The sequence below is a fragment of the Poecile atricapillus genome, chromosome 1, assembly GCF_030490865.1.
Source record: "Poecile atricapillus isolate bPoeAtr1 chromosome 1, bPoeAtr1.hap1, whole genome shotgun sequence".
NCBI classification, from domain to species: Eukaryota; Metazoa; Chordata; class Aves; order Passeriformes; family Paridae; genus Poecile; species Poecile atricapillus.
The window spans coordinates 155,678,964-155,702,272 of NC_081249.1; the positions used below are offsets into that span (position 1 = coordinate 155,678,964).

Consider the following 23,309-nt stretch of genomic DNA (forward strand, 5'->3'; position numbering starts at 1 on the left):
GGTTTTTTTGTGGTTTGTAACAGTGTATGTGACTGCTGACTTCCAGCGGCTGGCCCGCAGATGACATCAATCCTGGAGCTGCTGCCCCTGCCAGGGGTTCTCCTATGGCTCAAGTGTCAAGGGATGTCTGTGGCACTGGACCAGGAAGATCTGGCCATCTCCTCCAACATGATCCTCCTCTAACCCATGGATATGTTTGAGTGTTGTCAGTGGGACTGGGAAATTATACAAAAGGGATAAGTTTAGCCTGAAAATAGCGGAGTAAGGTTGTGTGCAGCACATGCTGCAGTTAGTGATACAAAGCACACCGGGGAAAAAAAGTCAACAAATTACTTTGTTTCTCCTGCTTCTCACTTCACTTGCCCCCCTCTGCCACTGTGCCTCAGAAGAATACAGTATTCAAACTCCTGCCCGAATTGCCATTAGGTTTCTGCCCTGATTAAGACTTGCTGTTTCATGGTGTCATTCCTATATGACCTAAATTTTCTTGCACTCAATCCAAAGATCTTTGGCACTATGGAAGCTTTGTGGAAAAAGGCCCATCATCATTCATACAATTCAGCGTAAGCATAAAGTGTTGTATCATGAAATGTGTTTCTAAAGGAACTTTTAAAGACAAATTAGCTTATTATAATTACATTATTAGGAATCTATCTCTTTACACTAGGCAAGGGGACTACACTGGCAAAGAAATATGATGTGTGCCTCAAGACATAACTCCTAAGTTCTTTTTAATGTCCTAAATAAGTGACCTAATTTTCTGGAATGGTGAGAACCAGTTTTTCTCTCACATGATTTCCATGACAGCTTCCAAATGCAGTTTTAAAGCTGACTTGCAGGATCAGGTCCTGCTTTTGTCAAGTGAGGTGAATTAAGGAAGCTGTGTATTCCTCTGAACTGCTCAGCTGTGAACTGTCAGAGTCAAATAAAACTGGCCAAGATAGAATAGGATTTCTGCATTAAAAAATAAAAAACAAACCTGTGCCAGTGCAATTTAGATCAGCAGAATACAGTTTGCCATATTAGAATTCAGTCGTGAATCAGCTCCAGAAATACTGCTCTAACAAAGAAAAACCACATACTGTTCATAACAATAAGTGGTTAGGGCTTCACTTTTACACTTCACTGAAAGAAATGGTCTTCTAATTAAACAATTGTTCGCAGCAATTGCATTCCAAGAACTGAAGGAAAAGAAGTGGAAAACTCATGATTGTTCCTTTTTACATTTTAGTACTATGAACTGAAATACCATTTATCACAGAACTAGTTTTTTCTTGAGATCAGCCTGTTGTTTATAGAAAAAAAAATGTACATATTAACATGAAGCTGTGAATCCAGTTTTTACTTCTTCTGATGTCAAAAGACCCTTCATATTCAATTGATGAACCTTCTTAAATATCTAGCTCCCCCATCAGCCCCTTCCTTTACTTAGCTGGTTATTGAACTTGCAGTTGTGCCATTGGATCTCGGACTTCACAGCTCACATTAATTACATGTGCTAATTCTAACTTTTTAGTGCTTGGTCACAAAACTGATGCAATAGCTATAAAATCAAATCAAGCACAAAGCAAATGAAAATTTGGAGCATACATTTTATTTATCTGCACAGTTTTCGAGTTTACTTACTGTTTTTCCAGTTTGCTCAGCAGCTCTGTTCTGCAGGAATCCTGCTTGCTGTTAGCTTTTGTTGCTACATCATATGGGCTGAATTTACTGGTGTTTTTTCTGAAAGGAAGAGAGACTAGATATCAGGTGGGTGCTGTTCTTTGCATGAGGCTATGCTGAGGTTATTCACTGAAAGCTTGAGTATACTGCCTTTCTGATGCCATGGTTTTTCACCCTAGACTGTAGACAAACAGTTGATTTTTCTCCTCAAAATATTTTAGTGGTGTTTAACTGCTTGCTACTGTAAATAGTTCTTGTGTTGACTAACTGTTGCATTTAATTTTCACTTCTGTCAAACGAGAATTGCATTCTGGCACCCACATGTTATAGTCTGCTAAATTCCAACACGGGATGCATGTAGACTTCAGGAAGGAGCACTTATATTTTTTAGGTTGTTCTGAGGCAGGACATAAGAAGAATACTAGTGCCTGGATTTGGTATGTGGCTTTTCCTAAAAGTCTCAAAATAGAAGGTGAGAGCAAGCTCCCAGAGCTTCTAAAGCTCTCTTGCAGTGGCAGTCTGCCACAGTTCTTCTTTAGCATAGCACATTACTCAGATGCTCATTCAAATCAGACCATTTAGGCAAGGCTAGGCTTCCTCTGAGAAGAGGGACCTGTATTTCCATACTCACAAAGGTGAAGCTTCTCTGCGGCTCCTCAAGTCAGGGAGCCTCCTTTGAAGTCTGGGTCTTTGAAGGAGGTGAAAGCATTACCCCAGGAACATGAGTGGTGCCAGGGTTACAGCAGCAGTGAGGGATCATTGCCACAGCTAAAGCCCCTTAATTTTCTTTTGTATCTACATGGCTTACCATATCTTACTTCCCTAGTCACTTGTGGAGGTGTGTAGGGGTTGTGCAGCCATTCTGACGTTCTACTATACAAATAAAAAGGTCATTGTATTCAGGCTCTTTGTCACTTACTAATGTTGTGACATTTGTGCCATAAATTCCTATCATGTAAAGTCTCTTTTGGGAGACCCCCATGAGCATTGTAGTCCAAGGATGTTTGCTGTAACTCTTCAATATTTCTGTAGGCATTAGTATGCTCATCATGGGAGGTCCTATATAAATTAATCAGCAATATTGCTAATGTCAGTTTTCATGAACACATCTCGATGTTGTATAAATATCAGCCGGTCCATTTGCATGAGTCACTTATCTTCTAACAAGTCACTTTATGGTTCATGATTTTGCATCAAAAGTTAATCATTGTCTCATGGCTGCCAGTGTTCAATAAAGTGGACCTTCCTGGAGCACATTCAGGGAGTGCAGATGGATGTGACACTTAGGGCACTCAAGGTATAGCTAGCAAAGGAAAAACAAATGAGCATTGCTTACATGTTCAACATTACCTTTAGGAGGCCTACAGAGACATTGGTCTCTGTTTACACTAATCTTATGTTAGTGACTGTCATATTACATTAGCAAATTTAATCTTTGTTAATGTGATAGAAAGTTGCTAATACAATGAGACTCATTATATTAACAACTTTTGCATCATGTTAGCAAAAGCAAAATTTGCTAACAGAATGCAAAAATTACCAATATGATGAGGTAATCATTATCATTATTCTAACACCTGATTATATTAAGCAGCTACTAACATTTTGTATATGAAATCACTATTTGCGCTGTGCTGGGATTTTCTAGGAGTATCTGGAGTGCCTAAGTGGGAAAAACACAAACATTTTTTACAAAATCTTTTTGGAGATAAGAGTTTCCTTTTGTGTTTTGATATAAATGTTAATTAATCAAAGTTATTCTGAAATTAAATTTCTTGACCTAGAAAACTTTTTTTTTCATAGAACAGTAAGCCATTTAATGATCTATGCTGTGACTAAGGCAGTAAGAGAGTACAGAGAGCATGGACCACTGTTGGTCTTATAGCACCTTCTGGCTTTGAAAAGTAATTTCATATTACAAGTTATATTTTACAGTACATAAGAATTTACATAATATTTCATTAAAACGTGACAATTTGTATTCTTTGTAGCAAGACATATACGTGTTGTAGACTATATTTGCACATAAGATTCATGGTTGTCCCTAATTACCTCATAATTGTTCATTAAAAATGTAACAGGATTAAATTAAAATTCTTATAATAATATATATATAGTATAGGTTATAATCTGACTGCAAAACTCTTTCCAATATGCTACATCTCTATTATAATTTCTTGGAAAACAGTCTTATAATTATTATTCTCTACAAAGCCTTAATGCTCTACAAAGCCCCAATTCTTACACAAACTATATAAAAACAATCTTTTATTTTTAAGATCATCTGTAGTGATTAAAGAAATCAATTTAAGTATAGATTCTTCATTAAAAAAATGCTATAATGGCAGTGGGCAAGCTTAGCACACTGTTTTTCTCCATGTAAGTATTAGAGGGGGGAAAATGTAGAGAATACATTGAATATATAAATGTATATGCAACAAAGGCAGACATCTTAGGCCAGCTGGAGGATGGAACTTTTCCATTCTGAAGGAATCATCATAGAACCATAGAATGGGCTGGGTTGGAAGCAACCTTAAAAATCATCTAGTTTCAATCCCACTGGCATGGACAGGGACACTTTTGACTACACCAATTTGCTCACAGCCCCATCCAACTTGGCCTGAAACACTTTCAGGGATGGGCCATCCTCAGCTTCTCTGGGAAACCCGTTCCTCACTATTCTCATGGTAAAGAACTTCTTCCTCATATCTAATCTAAACATACTCTCCGATTTAGAGAGAATGATGTTAGGAGGAAGCCTGTCAAAGGCTTCACAGAAGTCCACATAAATGACGTCTGTAGCCCTTCCCCTGTCCACTGACAGAGCCACCCCATCACAGAAGGCCACTGGGTTGGTCAGGCAGGGCTTGTCCTGGGTGAAGCCGTGCTGGTTCTCTCAAACCACCTCCCTGTCCCCTGTGTGCCTTAGCAGAGCTTCTAGGAAATCTGTTCCATGACCTTCCCAGGCACAGAAGGGGGCTGACAGGGCAGTAGCTCCCAGGGTTCTCCCTTCTACCTTTATAGAAGGGTTCAATATTTCCCTTTTTCCTTTCACCTGAGGCTCCACCTGACTGCCATGACTTTTCAAATTTCCTCAAGAGTGGCTTGGTAACTATATCAGACAATATGAAATTCATCTCATTGCATCTAATAGACTTACCTATGTTCAGGTTCATGGTCATGAACCTGATCTTTACCTGCAATGAGAGGGACTTTGCTCCCCCAGTCTCCATCCTACTGTCCATTCACTCAAGAGGTGTGGGAAGTGAGGTTTCACTTGAAGATGGATGAAAATGGTGTTGAGTACCTCATTGCCAGTTTTCCAACATTCTTTATCAGGGAGTACACCTTCTTTGACCTTTGGTTTCCAGTTAATGTATCTGTAGAAGCTTTTTTACCAAGATGTTAACTGAATTTTAAGCCCATTCAAAGACCTGTAACAAATTCAGTTGAATGTACTTACGTTTTTCAATATTCAAAGAGAAGCACTGGTGAGAGGTTCACCACAGTTCTCCTTAGCTTCAGAATTTACTTACCTCAATACAAATCAGCTTTATGTTGCTGCTTATAACTTCTAGAGAAAGTTCATAAGAATGTTCCAATTCAAAGCCAGCAAATGAAGACCATGTGGTTGCATATGCTTTCTGGAGGGACTCAGGTTTTTTTCCTTGCTACTGAATACTTAGAATCTACTGGAGAATTGTAAATCATGGGGGATGGGGTATGAGTAAACAAGAGAAGTGTTTCCTGCTACAGATCTTTATATGGAAGAGGAAATTCGTAGTAACATGGGAACTTATATAAGTGAATGTTGAATATTTTATCTAGCCCACTATCTTATCATTTAGAGTAGCTGGTACTAAATACTTCCAAATCACATGTAAAATCTTCAGTATGGCTACTGTGCCATATAAGTTGAATTACAACACTTGATATCTCATGTAAATTTTATTATGCATAGTGTAGCATGGTTATTCTAGTTAGCCTCAGAGATATTTAGTCCTTTTGAAGTTGATAAATAGATGGATTGTATAGATTACATGTTGTGTGTTGAAAATTATTTATTTTGATAATTTTGTGTTTATCAATTCAAAATATGTTTTTCCTTCAATTTGTTGAAAATATCCTTTTCTTATTCTACCTTTTATGTATCATTCATTATTTTATGTATATTTTGTCACATTTATCTGCTCAAACTAAATATTTATAATCCCATTAATCTTTCTTCAGATGTCCTTCTACTTTAGTTTTTCTGTTTCCAGTATTCTCTTTTTTAATAACAGATGGCTAGAACTAAACACAATACCAAATTTTAAGTTTGGTGCATAAAGTTACATAATGGAATAGTAATATTTACTTTATAAATTTATTAATTTTAAATTATTTTTTATTGTGTTCTAACATCTCATTTAAGTCTTTAGCTACAACAGTCTCCATACAGAGCAGGTGTTTTCACTGAGATATTTCCATTTCCTTTTATTGCCTAGTTAAAATTATTTAAAGCTCCTGAATATAGAGGAGTTTCTGTTTCTTCAAAGTGTGCTATATCTTGCCCTTGTTTGCATGAAATTTCATCTGTTGCTCTGCTGTTCAATTGTCTGCTCTGATTTCTATTTAGGTCCTTCTCATGTTCCTCCTGATCTTCCTTTGATGTAATAGCTGCATTTTTAAGTGTTTTGACACTGACACTCACCACTGAAGTAAAACACACAGCAGATGGGAAATCTGCAGATGCTTCCCACTGAATTATTTAGGTTAGATATGCATTTAGCATGAAGGGCTAAAATCTTGAAACTATCCCATAAAAAGAGAGATTAATAACCCAGACAGACCAAAACCAGATTCCTATGCCTGTTTCCTCCCCTCTTTTTCCAGTCCTGCATGTGAGGTAGAACACAGATAATTTCTGAGAGAGAAGTTTTTATTTGCTCATAAGGATGTGGTATCCTATAAGTTCAATGGGAATGTCCTAACACCTGACAATAGAAGGAAAAAAAGGATATAAAAACTAAAAGTGAACTGAAAATGTAACCTGCTGGAAGTTGGTACCACAGAGGGAAAACAAGCTCTTGTGTGAAGCATGACTCACATACCTTTCCTGGGCTTAGGCACAAAGTGAAACATATCATTATGGAATCATTATTTTAGGTACTTCCCTAAACACAAAGAAATATGCAAAGATTTTTTGCATATTTATATATGAACATACAGTCAAATGTCATATCCAGCTTCACTTAATTAATTATATAATAATTAATTATATATTAATTATATCCAGCTTCACTTAATTAATTATATATTGTACATTTCCTTATAACTCCCTTTACATATCTTTATGTAATACATATCTTTATCTCTGGGAAGTACTGCATGTGCATATGCTTTTCAAATTTCAGATTGAAATCATCTGCAGAGATGCTGTTCTAGGACAGAAGGGTTAGCTGGCACACGGGTGGGAGAGGAGCTGCTCATTAGGGAAGGTTTGTTACGTGGTAACGTATAATTAAGGTAATGGTCACAGCTTGTGTGACAGCAAACACTGGCAGTTGTTTGATTGCTGTCTGGGTCAGGAGATCAGCGTTTTCTACAAGATGTATCCACATTAGTGTGTTAGTGGACAGGTTAGAAAGCAAATTACAGCTGCCTTTCTTAGGCACATTACTGTCGAGGCTCATTGTTTTGGGATTTTTACTGTACATCAGCAATAATATAGCTTCTGAAGACTGCATGTGACAGGTTAGGCATTTTATCCTTTGAGTAAACAGCAATCATGGTGTGAAGAAAGTGGGGCATTGGAGATTTTTCCCATTCTTTGAGATTTCCATTCTTCCTTTCTAGTTTGCTCCAAGGGCTCTTTGGGGATACATATATTAAGCCCTTTAAATAGTTCATAATAAATCTTTGTCTCGGGTTGATTCTGACAGTTTTTTAAAGAGTCTTTTAAGAGACAATCCTCAATCATTTACTAATCCATGGGGTGATCTTCAGACTTGGAGAAAAAAGAAACAGTTCAAGCTCCAGGATTGTGAAGATACAATGTAGAAAAAATGTTAACTCAGAAAAAACTCAGAAAATAATGTACCATGGAAATTTCACCAGTCATGCCCATGTTCAGTACCTAAAAGCTCACTCTCCAATTTACTCAGCTTGCAAACACTGAAGGAAGAAAAATGGATTACCAAAAAAAGGAAGAACAATTTTTATTGATCACCTTATTCCTTTTATCATGGGTCTGGCCTTTTATTGTTCAGTGCTTGAATTGAAAGGGTATTATGGGGGGAAAAAAGTCACTGTTCCCATTGTTAAAATAAAGCCAAAAAATACCCCAGAATTCTGTTTGTTAAGTGTTTACTATTCACGCCTTGTGATAAATATGCCAAAATATCTGCAGTGTGGGCTGATTTTTTAACATGCTGTTTCCTGTGTTATATGACAGGTTCTGATTATGTCTGTCAAAAACCTTCTTAATTCCACAGTGCAAAATAAATAGATAAAGGCAGAAAAATATAATAAAAGTAAGATGTCCAGTCCACTTGACATTTGTTTTTACTAAATAATTTGACTGAATAGTTTTCTAAGAATAATGCATGGCTGCAGCCCACAGAAACTACCCCTAGGGTTTTTTCTTCAGCAGTCTCAAGTCTATCATTTTTGGAGATACTTGTTCTCAACTCTTTTTGAATTTCAATGACATAGCACTTGTCATTATTTTCAGTTTTTTTATAAATTCTGCATAAGCAAAGAAATCTATAAGTGCTAACTTGTCTGCATAAGAACTCTCTTGGTGTACCTTAGGAATATTGTTGCCATATTTTAATTTAATATGCTGCCCTGAGGAGAAAATACTGTAACAGGAGCAAGGCAGCAGTCCTAATAAGGGACAAAGCTATAGGGAAGCCTGGGCAGTTGGGTCTCTTACCCTTTCTTCAGCCAGGAACGTGAGTGCTGGAGGTGAGGGCTGCTTCTGAAAGCACCACCAGCTGATCCCAACAGCATCAGCTACCCGCTCTCCCAGCTGTGCCAGCAAATCCCTCAGAAGCTGCAGAGCCTGTCTGGTTCTTCTTATCCTGGACCGGGTCATGGACAATGTCACAGAGGAGAAGGGACAATTGCACAGAGAATCTTGTGATGATGGAAATGTTAACAGCATTCTGAAATACAGTTGGATGCTCAGTGTTGAGGACATAAGTGTTCTCATGTTTAAGTAATAGTTCTCTTTATGGGATTTTTTTAAGTCTACTTGTTTGGCAAAGTATGAGAAAGGCTATATTTCTTCATTTTTTCCATTATTCTTTTTATTGAAAAATACCAGTTAGTTAAACCTGGTTTTGACAGGGATAAGTAGATTCTGGTATGCAAAAATATGTTTTCTTACATTTTGTGTTAGTAAAAGTGTCACTTGACTATATTCTGAATTATGAAGCCATGACATGGTGCTTAGCACTATACCTATTGCTACTGACTGTCCAGTGATAAAGTTGTCTGTAAACAAAACATTAAACATATGATGAAAACATTCTTCTGGACAATTATACATATTTTTCCTTGACAGCATATGGTGTGTTGCATGAGTTCTTATCATTGAACCATTCTGCATTAGCTAAAAATTTGGTTAAGGAAAATTATTTATTGCCATCCATGCTTCAAAATATTTATAGAGAACTTATTTGCATTTGACACACATTTGACATGCATTCAGAAAAAGTTTAAACTTGAAAAGTGAAACAGTTTGATAGAGCCAATGTGATTAAAATCCAGAGAAGGGAATGGAAACCCCTTTGCAGTGTAAAGTAGTCATTCACTGTTAGCAAAGATGAACCCAGATACTTGCCATGTGTGAAAAATATAAGCGGTCAAATGGTGCTACAGGCTTACCATCCTTTTATTTTCCTTTTCAGTATGTGAACAGAAAATGGTAGGTCAGGTGGCCCCCTCTGTTTATTGCTGCTGAGCCAGTAACTGTTCACCATCAGTCTGTGTTTGCACATGTGCACTCGCCTGGTTTAAACATATGCCCAGCAGCTACATACTTTTCTAGACAGGTTATTCAACAAGGTTACACAATTTGTGCAAAGTGATTTTTTTTTGGTCAGGATTCTCTGTATACATTGATGTAACATTCCAGTAGATACTAGCAACCAGTAACTGCCCCTTGGTTAGGCTGCATGGAAGATTCATGTATATAAAATAGTGTATTAAAGTAAACTTACAAAAGCAAAGAGCAATCATTGCAAATGTAATTTTTTCTTCCTCTTTGGGATTCTAATTTTAAAAGCATTAAAGAAGACAGCTGCTCATGCTGTGATATGCGCTAAACAGCCTGAAGGATGGAAAAAAATATATTTGTAGCTCATAATAACTATTGACCTTTCTGATATACAGTGTTCTCTGTGTTAGCTATTCTGTTCTATCAACAGTGAAGATTGAACATGACTTTTTAATAGAAAACATGGGGTTTCAAGCTGCTTTCACAAAGGTGTTTATGTATTGTTATTTTGTATTGTAGTACAAAGACTAAGTCCTGATGCCCTTTGTCTGACATCGTGTTTGTCGTAAAAAAGCCCCACTGTTACTGACTGTTTCATATGAGGAATTGGCTCATAACCATTTTATGGTCGTGATAAAAGCATTGCTCCACTAGATCCAGAACACAGGTATTGAAAATAGAATCCCCCAAATATCCCAGCAGCACAAAAGGTATTTTCTAAAGAAATAGATTCCTCAAGTGGCTATATTTTCAGGGAATTCCACTAAGACTTCAAACACTCACTTTTTGTATTCATACTGTTGTTCCTTGGCATACTCAGGCTGCTGCATAATGGCTTTTGCTGGATGTAATGTGCTCCCAAAGAGTATCTTTATGATGCTCCTTTTTTTCTCTTGAACTTTCCCACTGCTTAGTTGCTAAGTACAGACACATCCACTAGTAGCAGCTTGACTTTGGCACTTGTGTATGTTTCCCCAGAGTGGGATCATCCAAACATCGACTTTGCAGCGTGAGGTAACTCAGCTGCTCTCCTTTCCCTCAGGGAAAAGCTTCACCAAAAAAGCACCTCCCATTTGGCATATGAAAATCTGGAAAGAAACCTCTTTATTGTGCTTTTTAAGCCCAAGCAGGCTGGCAATGTTAAGCAACATCAGAAGGGACTTTTTAATGTTTGTTGGAGGTGTTTTTATGCCATGTGCTGGGAAGGAACTTTAGTGGGCCATTATTGGCAGCTCTAAACCACAGTTATTTTCACAGCTATGCTCTGTAGTGTCAGTTAATGATTCACAAGTTACTAGGCAAGAGCAGGAAACTAGCAAGAAAGAAAAAATACCCTTGGTTCTTCTAGCACAGGAAAGAGGGGGAACAACACCAGCATTTAATGGCAGTTTTGTGCTGAAACAAAATGCTCTAAATTGTTTATAATAAGCTGCTCAGTAAGGAAAATGATCGTTTAAGTCATGGAAACCAGCCACATCTCAAAGGAGATTAAACATCTAGTCCTCTATTCCTCACAGGACCATGAAGCCTTTGGGGAATTCAGTGAAGTTTTTACCCTCAAAACTAGTCAGTGTCTTCTTTTTTTTTTCCCCTTTGTTGTTTCCTCATTTCACAGTTTCTTTTCTCCATAAACATTCCTTCAAAGAGGAGAGATGTACTCTTGTTTATAATACTACACTTTCCTAATATCAGGACCTCTCCCATCCATTGGGTGTGTCCTGTTTCAGACTGTATTAGAATTGCTGCAAAGTAAGTAAACAGCAAAGAAATTATATCACTGTACTAATTTTTTGGGGGACTTTCACTGAACCTTGAAAATGTACAAGCATTGCTGACCTCATAGTAAACCAAGTCAACAGGTCGGGTCATATTATTTATTCCATTGCTTGAAATAAATTAACCTTAGATGTAAAAGTGTAAAGGGAAGTTTGAGCTTCATATGCAGGATGGTTTATGTACCACTCACTCGCAAGACCATAACAGCTCTTCGAGAGTTGTTCCGGTCTATTGGACGAGTATGGGTACATTTGGGATTGAAGCCCAGTAGACTATAACATTTCCAAATGCTTTTCAGAGTTAAAGTTTCCTACCATGATTAGTTCTGTTAATATCAAATCTTTATTATGTTGTTTTCAAACAGACAAAAAAGCTCTGTGTCTTTCATAGATCACTGACATACCAAAATTTGTTGTGAAATCTGTCTTTTAATGTTATAGTGTAAAAAAAAAATCTTATTCATAATTTCATCCTGTCAATACTTTATTTATAGCTCTGTCCTGGCTCTCAACTCATTCTTTGTTCTACAAGATATGTAAAGAGTTCTGTGGGATAAAGTTGACATGGCAAGTAAACTGCATATGTTGGGAATTAATAGCCTGATATTTCTAGACTGGAAATAAATATAGACTGGAAATATTAATAAATAGAAGGAGATGCACAAGAAGGAAAGCTTTGAGGCATTAAATAAAGTAGTACTTGACCCTATCCTGGGCTGCATGCAGAGCAGCATGGGCAGCAGGGCAGGGAGGGGATTCTGCCCCTCTGCTCTGCTCTGCTGAGACCCCACCTGCAGTGCTGCACCAGCTCTGGGGTGCCAGCACAGCAAGGACATGGACCTGCTGGAGAGAGTGCAGAGGAGGTCACACAGATGATCAGAAGGATGGAACAACTCTCATACTAAGAAAGGTTAAGAGAATTCAATTGTTCAGTCTGAAGAAGAGAAGGTGCTGGAGAGGGAGTTTTTACAAGGGCATGTAGTGGCAGGACAAGGGGGTGTGGTCATAAACTGAAGGAGATTTGGTTTAGATTAGATATGAGGAAAAAATTTTTTACTATGAGAGAGGTGGACACTGTTTGCCAGGAAGCTGTGGATGCCCCATCCCTGGGAAGTGTTCCATGCCATGTTGGATGTGCCCTGAGCAACCTGGCTAGTGGAAGGTATCCCTACCTTTGACTGGGGGGTGGGAACAAGACAGTCTTTAAGGTCCCTTCCAACGCAAACCATATTATGATTCTGTGACTATTAGTCCAATAAGGATGGTTCAGATTATTTTGGTTCTTCAAGGATAATAGAACATTCAAAAATAACACTAGGAAATGCCAGCCAAGGAGTTTTTACTTCAATTTTTCCTGCATAAGTATAGTGAGTACATGGGCATAGTTGAATTAAAAAGCAGAGTAAGCTTATTATATGTATATATATATATATATATTATATTACAGGATAACTTTACGAAGCATGGTCTATTTCTCTGCAGATCCAGCCATTTTTGTGCCCAAATTATAGTACACATGTAGACCAGATATTAAATATGTTCTCTCATTTTCTTGGCTGTTGTAACTAAATTCACTGCTACTTCACTGAGTTGTATTTTGCCTGAATGCATGGACTTGTATCACATGTAAAAACTTGAATATATCTGAGTTAGTCTCTTGTTCTCCCTGTTGCAAACATCTAAGCTTAACAGCATGTACCATTACGTGTGTACCATAGCCCAGTAATTACAGTGATTATAAAAATAGTCATATATCTAGATGTAAATATATATAGCATATTCTTTAAGAATTGTGAAAGAAATTAAATAAATATATTGTATGTAATGTTTCAATGTAAATTGCTTGCAAAAAATTAAGGATTTTACATAAGATGAACTAGGCCATACTCTCAGTTGTTGGATCTGGAAAATTTGGAAAGAGTAGGGAAAAACCAACAAATTAAAAACATCAAAAGATCTAGCTTTCAATAGAAGTGTGATAGCATTTAAAGTTTATATGTCTTTGAATTTCTAATAGGCTTATAAGTCATAAAAAGTGAACTGTCTTCATCTTGGAGGTAAGGTGACAAAAAAGAACGGTTTATTATCTTGTCTGAAAACATTACCTAGATATAAATTCTTTATAAAAAGTCATTTTTCTTTCTGTTTCTTTTGAAAGAGCTGCCCTGAATCTTCGCCTTTTGAATGATGCCTTATCCAGATTCCAGTATTATTCCCCCTATGTAAAGAAAAGAATTTAACTAAGTCACCTAAAATCTGAGTCCAATTCTTGACTTCTTCAGTTTTTCAGTAAATAGAAAAACAGAAATTCTATGAGTTTTACCCAGTCACCTGCAAGTACCATGAATTTCAGATCCAAATCTGGTTAATCAGGAATTCAAGTTCCTGTTTATAACTGGGACAGCTTAAAGCAAAAATAGAAACAGTTTTAGAAACAGTTTTGCTTTGGAAGAATGAATGAGCTTCTGCCACCCAAAATGTTAAATAAGTAGTTCATATTGTCCTTGATTTTGTGAGATGCTGAGCACACTGGTGAGACCAAGAGAGCACCTATAGAATTTGCTAGCTCTGTGCTCTTTGTTGGTCTCCAGGTAGGCTGTCAGTGTCCATAAATAGTCAAAGTGGTTCATCCAACTAATCCAGCAATCTTCAGCAGTTTCCTAAAACAAATTTTAGCTTTTAGTACTTGCCCATGTTCAGCCTGAACCCACTTCACTTAAAACCATTCATTTGCACAATTGCTAAGTATAGTAACTTGCACTTACTGGAAATAAATTGTCTTAACTTGTAGCTTTTGAATTTTATTTGTTGGGTTAGTAGTTGTGAAAATCTTTTCGTTTACAAAATGATCAAATTTGATCTGTAAGATCCTGAGAGAATGATCTTGGAAAAAGTGAATTTTTGAGAGTCACTTTTCTGATTAAAGGCGGTTGGGTACTCAAGGTTAAATTTTCTTATTCTTTTAATGCCTGGTTACAGACAATAAACTGCACAGAAGAAACAGAAGCATTTAACAACTGCATCTATTCCAATTGAAAATGATAGATTTATATTACCTAATTATTCATCTGAAAATAATGATTCTCAGTTCCCTATGCAAAGGTTTATAAGACTTCAAGAAGAGAAGAGGTTTGAAAGAGTAGAAGACAACAGGAAAAGAGCTCCCTTTTTCTTACTGTTTTGTATGTTCTCTTTCTTTTTTTCTCTTTTACGAGCTGGCTGTATAGGCGGTGTTTGAGAATGTCTTTTCAAAAATGTATGGACACATGTTTTCAAGGAAGTAAAATGAAAGCCAAGTGAAAGCTTCTTAAAATGGAACAAAATCCAGAAAATCCTTTATGTTAAACCATAAGGTATTTTTTTCCACCAATCTCAAATTCCTTGTTGGTGTTTGGTTTTCCTTCTACAACTTCCTGTCTTCCTAAGAAGGAGAAGCCTATATTTTCTCTGTTTGGCATGCAAAAATCCATTTTTCTCCTCTCAATTATTTTTAATGTATGTCAAGGAAAAAAAAGCCAGAAGTTGGTGAACATTATTCAGCCTACTGTGGCAGCTTTTTGTTATTTAAGACATAAATCAAATGTGGAACTTCTTTTTTTCCTAGGGGACAAATTGTTTATATGAATTTGAATGTGCTTGTGAATTAGTCATAGGGACAGTACTTGTGCTATTGCTGTGTAAGAACAATTATTTGCATTGGTTTGCATTGTTTTGCTCTATAGCATTAAAGTAGTCAGACTGCACACAGGTGTAGAGTACCACTGCAGATTCCTGCAGGATTAGAGCCATGGACCTCCAGACAGCTATGGACATGTTTATGGCCCATCAGAAGAATCAGAGCTCTTCCAGCATGTGAAGTTAAACAATGCATGACTGGTTTGTGGGGTCTGGGGCCAAGATTATCCCCAAAGCAAAGCCCATTGAAAGATCAGAGATACAGGGTTTACTTGCAAAGAAATGCTTAGAATCACAGAAGTTCACAGAATCGCAGAATATTCTGAATTGGAAGGGACCCACAAGTGCAAAGCCTTAGCGAATGGCCATACAGGGGTCAAACCCACAACCTTGGCATTGCTAGCACCATACTCTGACCAACAGAGCTAATCTCAGTAAATTAAGATAACAAAATAGTTTTGTGAATTGGCTGCTGTTTCATAATACCTTCCCATTTGCCTCTGTGGCTCTTAAGCTTTTTAACATTTGTGACACTTCGTATGTGTACAGTGGATTGCAGCTTCATTCGCTTTGAAATGGAAAATGCATTCCTTGTGTCTAGAAATCTCATCCTGCATTATCAGCTTTGGGAGTGGAAAGAGAAGAAGTTTATTCCTTTAGTAGTATCTGCTGAAGATGTTTAAGGGCACACAAAGGCAAGTGCTTTCCCAACAGAGTACACAATTACCTGCTTTGCAAAGACAACCCAGACTTATTTTTATACTTCTAAGTCTGACAGTGTAAAATACTTTAATTCACATGCAGTAAGCACTGACTTTTATCACATAATTAGCATTCTGAACTCACAGTTTCGGAAGTTTATAACTCAACAGTAGGTTTAAACTCACTAAATTCAAGCCAGAAGCCTTATTTTTCAGTGTAAAATTTTTGTTTCTACAGTATCAAGCCAAGTGGACCTTGTTTATATCAGGCTTTTTTAAAGATTTGAGATTATATATATATATTTATTTTTTTTAATCAAAATTTAATTGCTAGTTTCATTCCGATTTTCCTGATTGCAAGTCTGCTTTGACATAATTTTTAAAAAAAATGAAAAGGTTCATTGATAGTCATTTAAAACCAACTCCTGAGAACTCATAATGGACCATATTCCATATATTCCTGTGCAGATCTCACTGACATTGGCGGATCTGTTCTGTACACATCCTATTTTTAAAATCCTGCATGCATAATCACCATCAGCATTGTTACAGTATCTACCGTAGGTGGGTGCAACTCTGAATGCAGATTTGCACTATCAGCCCTAATGGTTCTCTCTTGAGAGAAATTCAAAATGCTGTTCATAAGCTGTTCTGGACTTTTAGGTAACTAATCCCATCTCCCACGTACACTCTCAGATACTTTTTGTTAAAGAAAATCAAACACTCCAGAATACATATTTATATGACGTTGTTCCAGTCTGTTGGATAAAATATGTGCATTTTATAACATTCACTTACAGAGATGTATAGGTTTGTAGATAGTATAATAACAGCAAAATGATGTTAATCTTATGATATATGATTAAATGAGCCCAAAAAATGTCAATGCCAAGTACACTTTACTGCGTGTCTGTTGTTATTCTTTCTTTCATTTAACTGTGTATGAAGGAGAAATTTTCATTTCCATTTTTTGGGGGGAATGGTACATACATATTAGAGCCTGATCTTTTTTTGAGCATAAGATATTGTGTGTTTAATTAACATTACTTCTGTATGTATGTTTAGGTAATTACCATTAGAACACAGGAGGCCATATTGTACATACTGCCTGTGCTATAGCATAATGTGCTGGACTACAACAACTACACTTGTTAAGCTGATTTTAGCATTTCTTCACACAGCAGGAAGCACCCATGCTGTGGTTTCTTAATGTACTCTTTAACTACTGCACTGTACTGTACAATAAAAATAATAATTAATTATGATCCTCATCTTACCACTACTGCTGCTATCCGGGTGACTTCGGCTGCTGTTTCAGGGTTTCACTGTCCCACACCCTGAAACATATCTTTCCCTTCAGATTTTTATTTCTTATGTGGTATTGCTGAACAGAGCTGAATTTTTTGAGGACAGGTTTGTTGCATGGATTGTGATGGCTTCACATTTGTTCAGGTCTCCAAGGACCAGCACCAATAAATGTGAAAGAGACAACAGCAGAATGGCATACTTTCCCATTTCCACCAGGATGAAAAAAAATACTCTAAATTAAGTCTAACCTTAAATGTATAATCTGTCCTTGGGAGAAAAAAAAAAGGATATAGCATCTTCAAGCTCTTGGCATCCCTTACGAGAAAAAATTGGTTCTAAGGGTCTCTGATCTTGTGTTTTAGTAAAATAGAACTGCACGGCTGACTGACAGTTCTGATCTAAAGCATTTACGTTTAAGTTTTGATCTCTCTGCTTTTGATTAAAACTAATGAGCTCATTTAATTCAAAATGGGAATCTCTGATAAGAGAAATAAGGTTGATGTGATTGGATTAGAGGGGCAAATTAAACTCTTAGAGCAGAAGTTTGTGCTTATACAGTGTATTAAAAAGCTGTTGGCGTATTATGGTGTGTTAGATGATGAGAAAAATTTCATAGTAATTCATATTTAATCAGAAGAAATGAAAGTACTAAATATAACATGGCTCTGCTTTTCCCTCGAGTGATAAAGAGCTGTACATTTAAAATGACATCGAATTCATGCTCTCTAAAACAAAAAATCTTAAGAGACACACTAAAGAAAGGGGCACTGTTGTCAGTTACCACAATAGAGCTGAAATGTCACAAATACAAGTTGACCACATTAAATCAAGGACAATTCAATATAATCCTTAGCTCACAAGCAAGTTCTTGCATTTCTGTTGACTGCATAACAAATGCATTTTAAATACTTAAACATTTTCTACTAGTAGTTTGTATGGTTCTCCTAAACAATAGAAGTACAATTTCAAAATATTTTTTATTCCTTGTTAATTCCTCACTGAAACTGACTTTTATCTCCAGTAATGCCTATTTATTGTAAGCTGCTCCAGAATTTTCCCATTAACAGTATTTTGGGGATAAGTTGATTATCAGGGCTAAAAAATAGGAATCATAAAGACTGTATAAAGAATACCTCAGTGCTGATGCTGTTTTATCATGGTTTATACTAAGTCTTAAGTATTTTAAGTGGTTGCAGTTAAGGGAGGGAGATGTGCAGGAAGCACAGGTGAGAGCTATATTAGTTGTGAGCAAGTAATATCCCTTCAGTTGGACTAAAAAGACATTTCATTAATGACTAATTAATCAATATATGATGACAATAATAATATGTGTCATTTACTTGAGAATTGTTGTCTTCTGATTGTTTAATGGTTTATTGATAGTAAAGGCCCCAATTTCCCCTCAGTAATGTGGAAACCAAGGCACAAATCCAGCAGTGACTCAGGTATCACTGCAGGGAGTGAGACTAGGGAATAAAACTCTGCAGAATTTGCAGTTTATTTCAGCAGAGAATTGCTAGCTAAGTGAGAGTTTGCCTTCTACAAAATACTGATGAACAGTTTTTAAACAATGTCATACACTCCAGCAACATACCCTCCAACTCTAGTCATAACTAAATTGTGCAAGAAAGAGTTAATGAGACAAATCTCTGTTAAAAATTCTATGGGAAAAATAACTTGAAAATGAGACATACTGAGTATATGTATATTTTTGTAATTTCTTTTTTGCTAAATAAACATTTTCTAAATGAGGTAAATTGATTACAACACTCTTAGCATCCATCAGTCATTTATTTTTAGTGAGTTCAAGGGTTGCACCTGAAAAATAGCTTAGAGGGAATGTATAAAATCTAAATTATGTGTATATGTATTTTTTCTATTTCCTAGTGGAATCTACAAACCCCAGTTTGCTAACCACTGACAACACTCTAGAGCGCTCTTTTTTCATCCGAATGAAATCTACACTGACCAAGCGAGGAGTGCACATCAAATCATCAGGATACAAGGTAAGGGTTGCACTGTAGCATGAAATACTGACATCTTGAAATTATGTTCATTCATGTTCCAGGAACACCTCAATAGACAGAGAGAGGAGCTATTTCACATTTGCATGTGGCTCATTCCTTTTGTTAAAGAATAATTAATACGTATTTCCAGCCTGAGGTTTGCCTTTTGTACTGCACGTCCATTAAATTGATCATTATTATGATCAATGTTGATGATAACAGCATGATAGCCTTCACAAGAGCAACACTTCCAAAGTTATCTTTTACCAAAGAAGGTGAGTCAGAGTAGCATCACTTCTCCCACAGTGGAAAATTACTGCTCATTTTGTTGGACTGTTAGTCATCTTTGGGTTATGTTTTTTTTCCCAGAGAGGTAGGACTTCTTGATGCAGGCAGCATGCTATTTCATTTTGCTGCCATTCCAGCTGTAGGAAACAACAAGCCACAATGAGTACTTTTCCACCATTTTTCTTTCATTGTCTGTCTGAGGGGCATCTGCTGCTGGGGATCATATTTGCTGGATTTCAGACTCTTTTAAGATATCAAAGTCTCTTGTTCCTTATCAGCAGTAATCTCATTTTTCTTCAGTCGTATATCGCTCATAGCGCCTGTAGCTATCACTGGCTTTGCAGTATACTAAAACTAGAAGGAATAGCACATTTTTAACATTGTCAACTTGTGGAATGAAATATGTCATCCATTAAGTTTTATACAAGATAAAAGAGTGGTGCAAGAAAGTAAGTCTGAGAATGTGTGGGTATTTAAAGAAGTTGCTCGTCAATGTTCATTTAAAAGCTTTCACAACCATTTTGGTTCAGTTCTCAGAGGAAGATTTAGAGAAGCTTTAAAGTAAAATCCCCCAATTCACTTTTTCCAAAAAATTCCCAAGAATATAGTGTTGTGGTAGCTACCTGAGAAGTCAAAATCTAGCAGAAATATCTTCTTGCAGAAGGACTGGGAATCCTTCTCTTGGATGATTAATCAAAATTATTAAAGTTGTTGCTAGTAGAAGTTTTAAGACAAAAGCTGTTGTTTCTTAAGGCATCACAAGTTTTGATCTGTGTCCTCTTTAATTGTCAGCACCTGTAAGAATTCACTGAGTACTTGTTCATGCTTACAAGTCTGGGGAGGTGTCAAGACCAGGAGATGTACTGACACTGAAGTGTCTTAGGAAAAAGGAGAATGAATGAATGAATAAAATGAATGGATGAATTAATTAATTGGCACATCATGGAGTCATAGAACAGTTTGGGTTGGAAGGGATCTTAAAGATCTATTTCAAACCTCCCTGGCATGAGCAGGGACACCTCCCACCAGACCAGGTTGCTCAGAGCCCCATCGACCTGGCCCTGAACAATTCCAGGGATGGGATATACACCACTTCTCTGGAAAATCGGTTCCAGTATCTCATCTCCCTCACAGCAAAGAATGTCTTCCTCGTATTTAATCTAAACCTACCGTCTTTCACTTCCAGGCTGAACAACCCCAATTCTTTCAGCCTTTCTACCAACCACATAGGAAAGACATTCCATCCCTCTAAATATTTTCAGGGCCCTACTCTACTCTATGCCCTTACTGTGTTGGGCACCCCAGAGCTGGATGCAGCACTCAGGTGGAGGTCTCACCAGAATGGAGTAGAGGGAGAGAGTAGTCACCACCCTGGCCCTGCTGACCACACTTCTTTGGATGCAGCCCAGGACGTGTTTGGCTCTCTGGGCTGCTAGCACACCTTGCCAGGTCATGTCCAGCCTCTCATCCCCCAGCATCCCAAAGTCCTTCTCAGGGCTGCTGTCCATCCATTCTACATCCAGCCTGTATTTATGCTTGGGATTGCCCTGGCCCAGAGACCTTGCACTTGTCCCTGCTGAACTTCAGGAGGCCCACAGGGCCCCTCTCTCAAGCCTGTCAGGTGGCTCGCTTCCCCCCAGAGTGTCAACAACACCACACTGCTTTTTCGGGTCATTGAAGCTAAACTAATTCTCATGATTAGGCATGGCCCCCCCAGGCTGGACAAAGACTGACAGAGAACTTGTTTTGCTGGATATTTTTGATGCAATAATAATGGATAAACATAGAGAATTTATCTGTGGATTTTGTAGTCTCACTTTTTTTGCCAGATGTAGGTAGGAACATAAGGAAGACGTGTGAATAACTCTGTCATTCTCTCTCTTGGACTCCTGACAATCTGATTCTAGTCCAACATCAGAATAGGACATATAAGCTGGCTTCACAAGGTGGGGATTTTACTCATTATGATACAATTTTTGAAATTCACAGTAGACCCTTGGCTCAAAAGACATGGTAATGTCTATAATATAAACACAATTTAATTTCTCTTAGAATTGCTAATGCCTCATGGAAGCATTTAAAACCATAACTGAGATGTCACAAATACACCAAAATTAGTTCTGAAAGATCAGATATAATTTTTTAGGCAGTTTTTCCTGAATAAAATTAATGGATAAAAAGTATGATAGCCAACAAAACTGCCTGTAAATAAAACATTGGGTTTTTTCCAAATGTTTTCATGAAGCAAGTCAGCTTGAGTAAAATTGCATAAACAGTGTACAAGCCCTAGGCAGGTGTAAAAATAGATGTGCAGTTCTTCTGCTTTTTGATGTTTTTAAGAATTTTGTAACTCTCAGTATTTGGCTGAATTCAGCTGTGTCCAGCAATATGAATTGCACTCTGACAGTTTTTCAAAAGCATGGTTATTGGCACTCCGTGTTCGATGGAAGGATCATTATCCACGGCCACAGCGGGCCCCAGAAAAATGGTACATTCATTTTAGCAGAGTTGGATCAAGTGAATCTCCTTTTAAGTGAGTTTTAAGAACTGCCATGTTTAAACATTCTTGTCAGTTGGTGTATCAGACAAGCATAATAAAACTGAACCGCTACAGTAAATGTCACTTTTAGGAATCTTAGTCATTGATTTCTGAAAGTCCAGTACTAGAACAAGCTTAAGGCCTCTTGAATTCATTAACGTATATATTTTATCAAAATTAAGAAAGATTCATGAGCCTTGTGGATGTACATCTATAAGAAATTATCACCAGGGAAGAACAGTTGCAAAACATTAACAAAGATGGTGGGAAAAGCTGGCTAAGTTCTGCATCAGAGCTCTCTGGAAGTACTTCAGTACTTCCTCAGGAAACCCTATGCCAGCTGGGATCATGGGCAGCAGAGTTCCTGCAGGAAATCCTGGTGGAGCAAGCTGACTAAGGAGCCACTGTCTCACACTTTCAGAACAGAACAGAGCGCTGAATTTTCCATCTGTAAAGTGCAAGGGCTCTCAGCTAACACCTTCCCTTGAGCTCTTGTAAGGGGATTCAGACGTAACCCCCCAAATCAGCACACAACCGTTCATCAGGAGCAGTGTGCTAGGAACTTGTCTGTGTTATGAGTCACATTTTAGCTCCCTCAAAGGTATTCAGCTCCCCGGGGATTCAGTCCTCCAGCAATGACAAATTCTTTTCATCGTTGTGAAGTAGTTGTGTCCTATCTGACCCAAACTCTTGCTGAGCTCAGAACCACATCGTCATTTTGCCTTGCTTTGAGGACTGCTGGTGAATGTTTCCTGTAGACAGCAAATGATCAAGGTGGTCCAAAAGGTGCTTAGTCAGTTTTCAGAATGGGTGGTCCCTGCCTTAGCAGAATCACATAAAAGTGAAAACAGTCCAAGAATTAAATTGATTCATCATTCAGGTTGATCTAGTGAAAACTAATTTTCTGTAAAAAGAAATGTTGAAACAAAAAGCAGACTGATAAATTTACACGTATGTATGCCTCAAAAAAACCCTGCTTTAGACAATTCTGACATGAGATGAACCTGTTTATAGTCCCTTCCTGATACAATGACTGATACAACTAGCTCTGAATTATATGTAACGATGGAGGTAATGACTTTTTTCCATGAATTATGTTACCTTAAAAGTGTAAGTGGAAAAGTGATTACATGATTAATCCTCCCTCTCTCTTTCCCTTTCATTGTTCCCTAGCACTTTCCTTGAATTAGAATTTCCCATTCTTAATGTTCTTAGGCTCAGAGACTTGCAGGAAAGAAATTTACATATGGTACTAGAGAGTTATTAATTTTTCAGTTAATAAATTTAAAATCTTTAAAAACAGTGAAATAAGATTTAGTAAACTGATAAAACACATGGAAAACAAATAAAAATTTAAAAAATTAT

General features: G+C 37.2%; 1 protein-coding gene across 2 annotated transcripts in view; it reads left to right on the plus strand.

Moving 5' to 3' along the window:
* NPAS3 (neuronal PAS domain protein 3) overlaps positions 1-23,309 on the plus strand; it is a 587,887-nt gene that overhangs the window by 514,778 nt on the left and 49,800 nt on the right. For both annotated transcript variants that reach the window (XM_058829497.1, XM_058829498.1), the window contains one exon: positions 18,999-19,117. In XM_058829497.1, the coding sequence (XP_058685480.1) occupies positions 18,999-19,117 (119 nt within the window). The remainder of the gene's footprint in view (positions 1-18,998; positions 19,118-23,309) is intronic.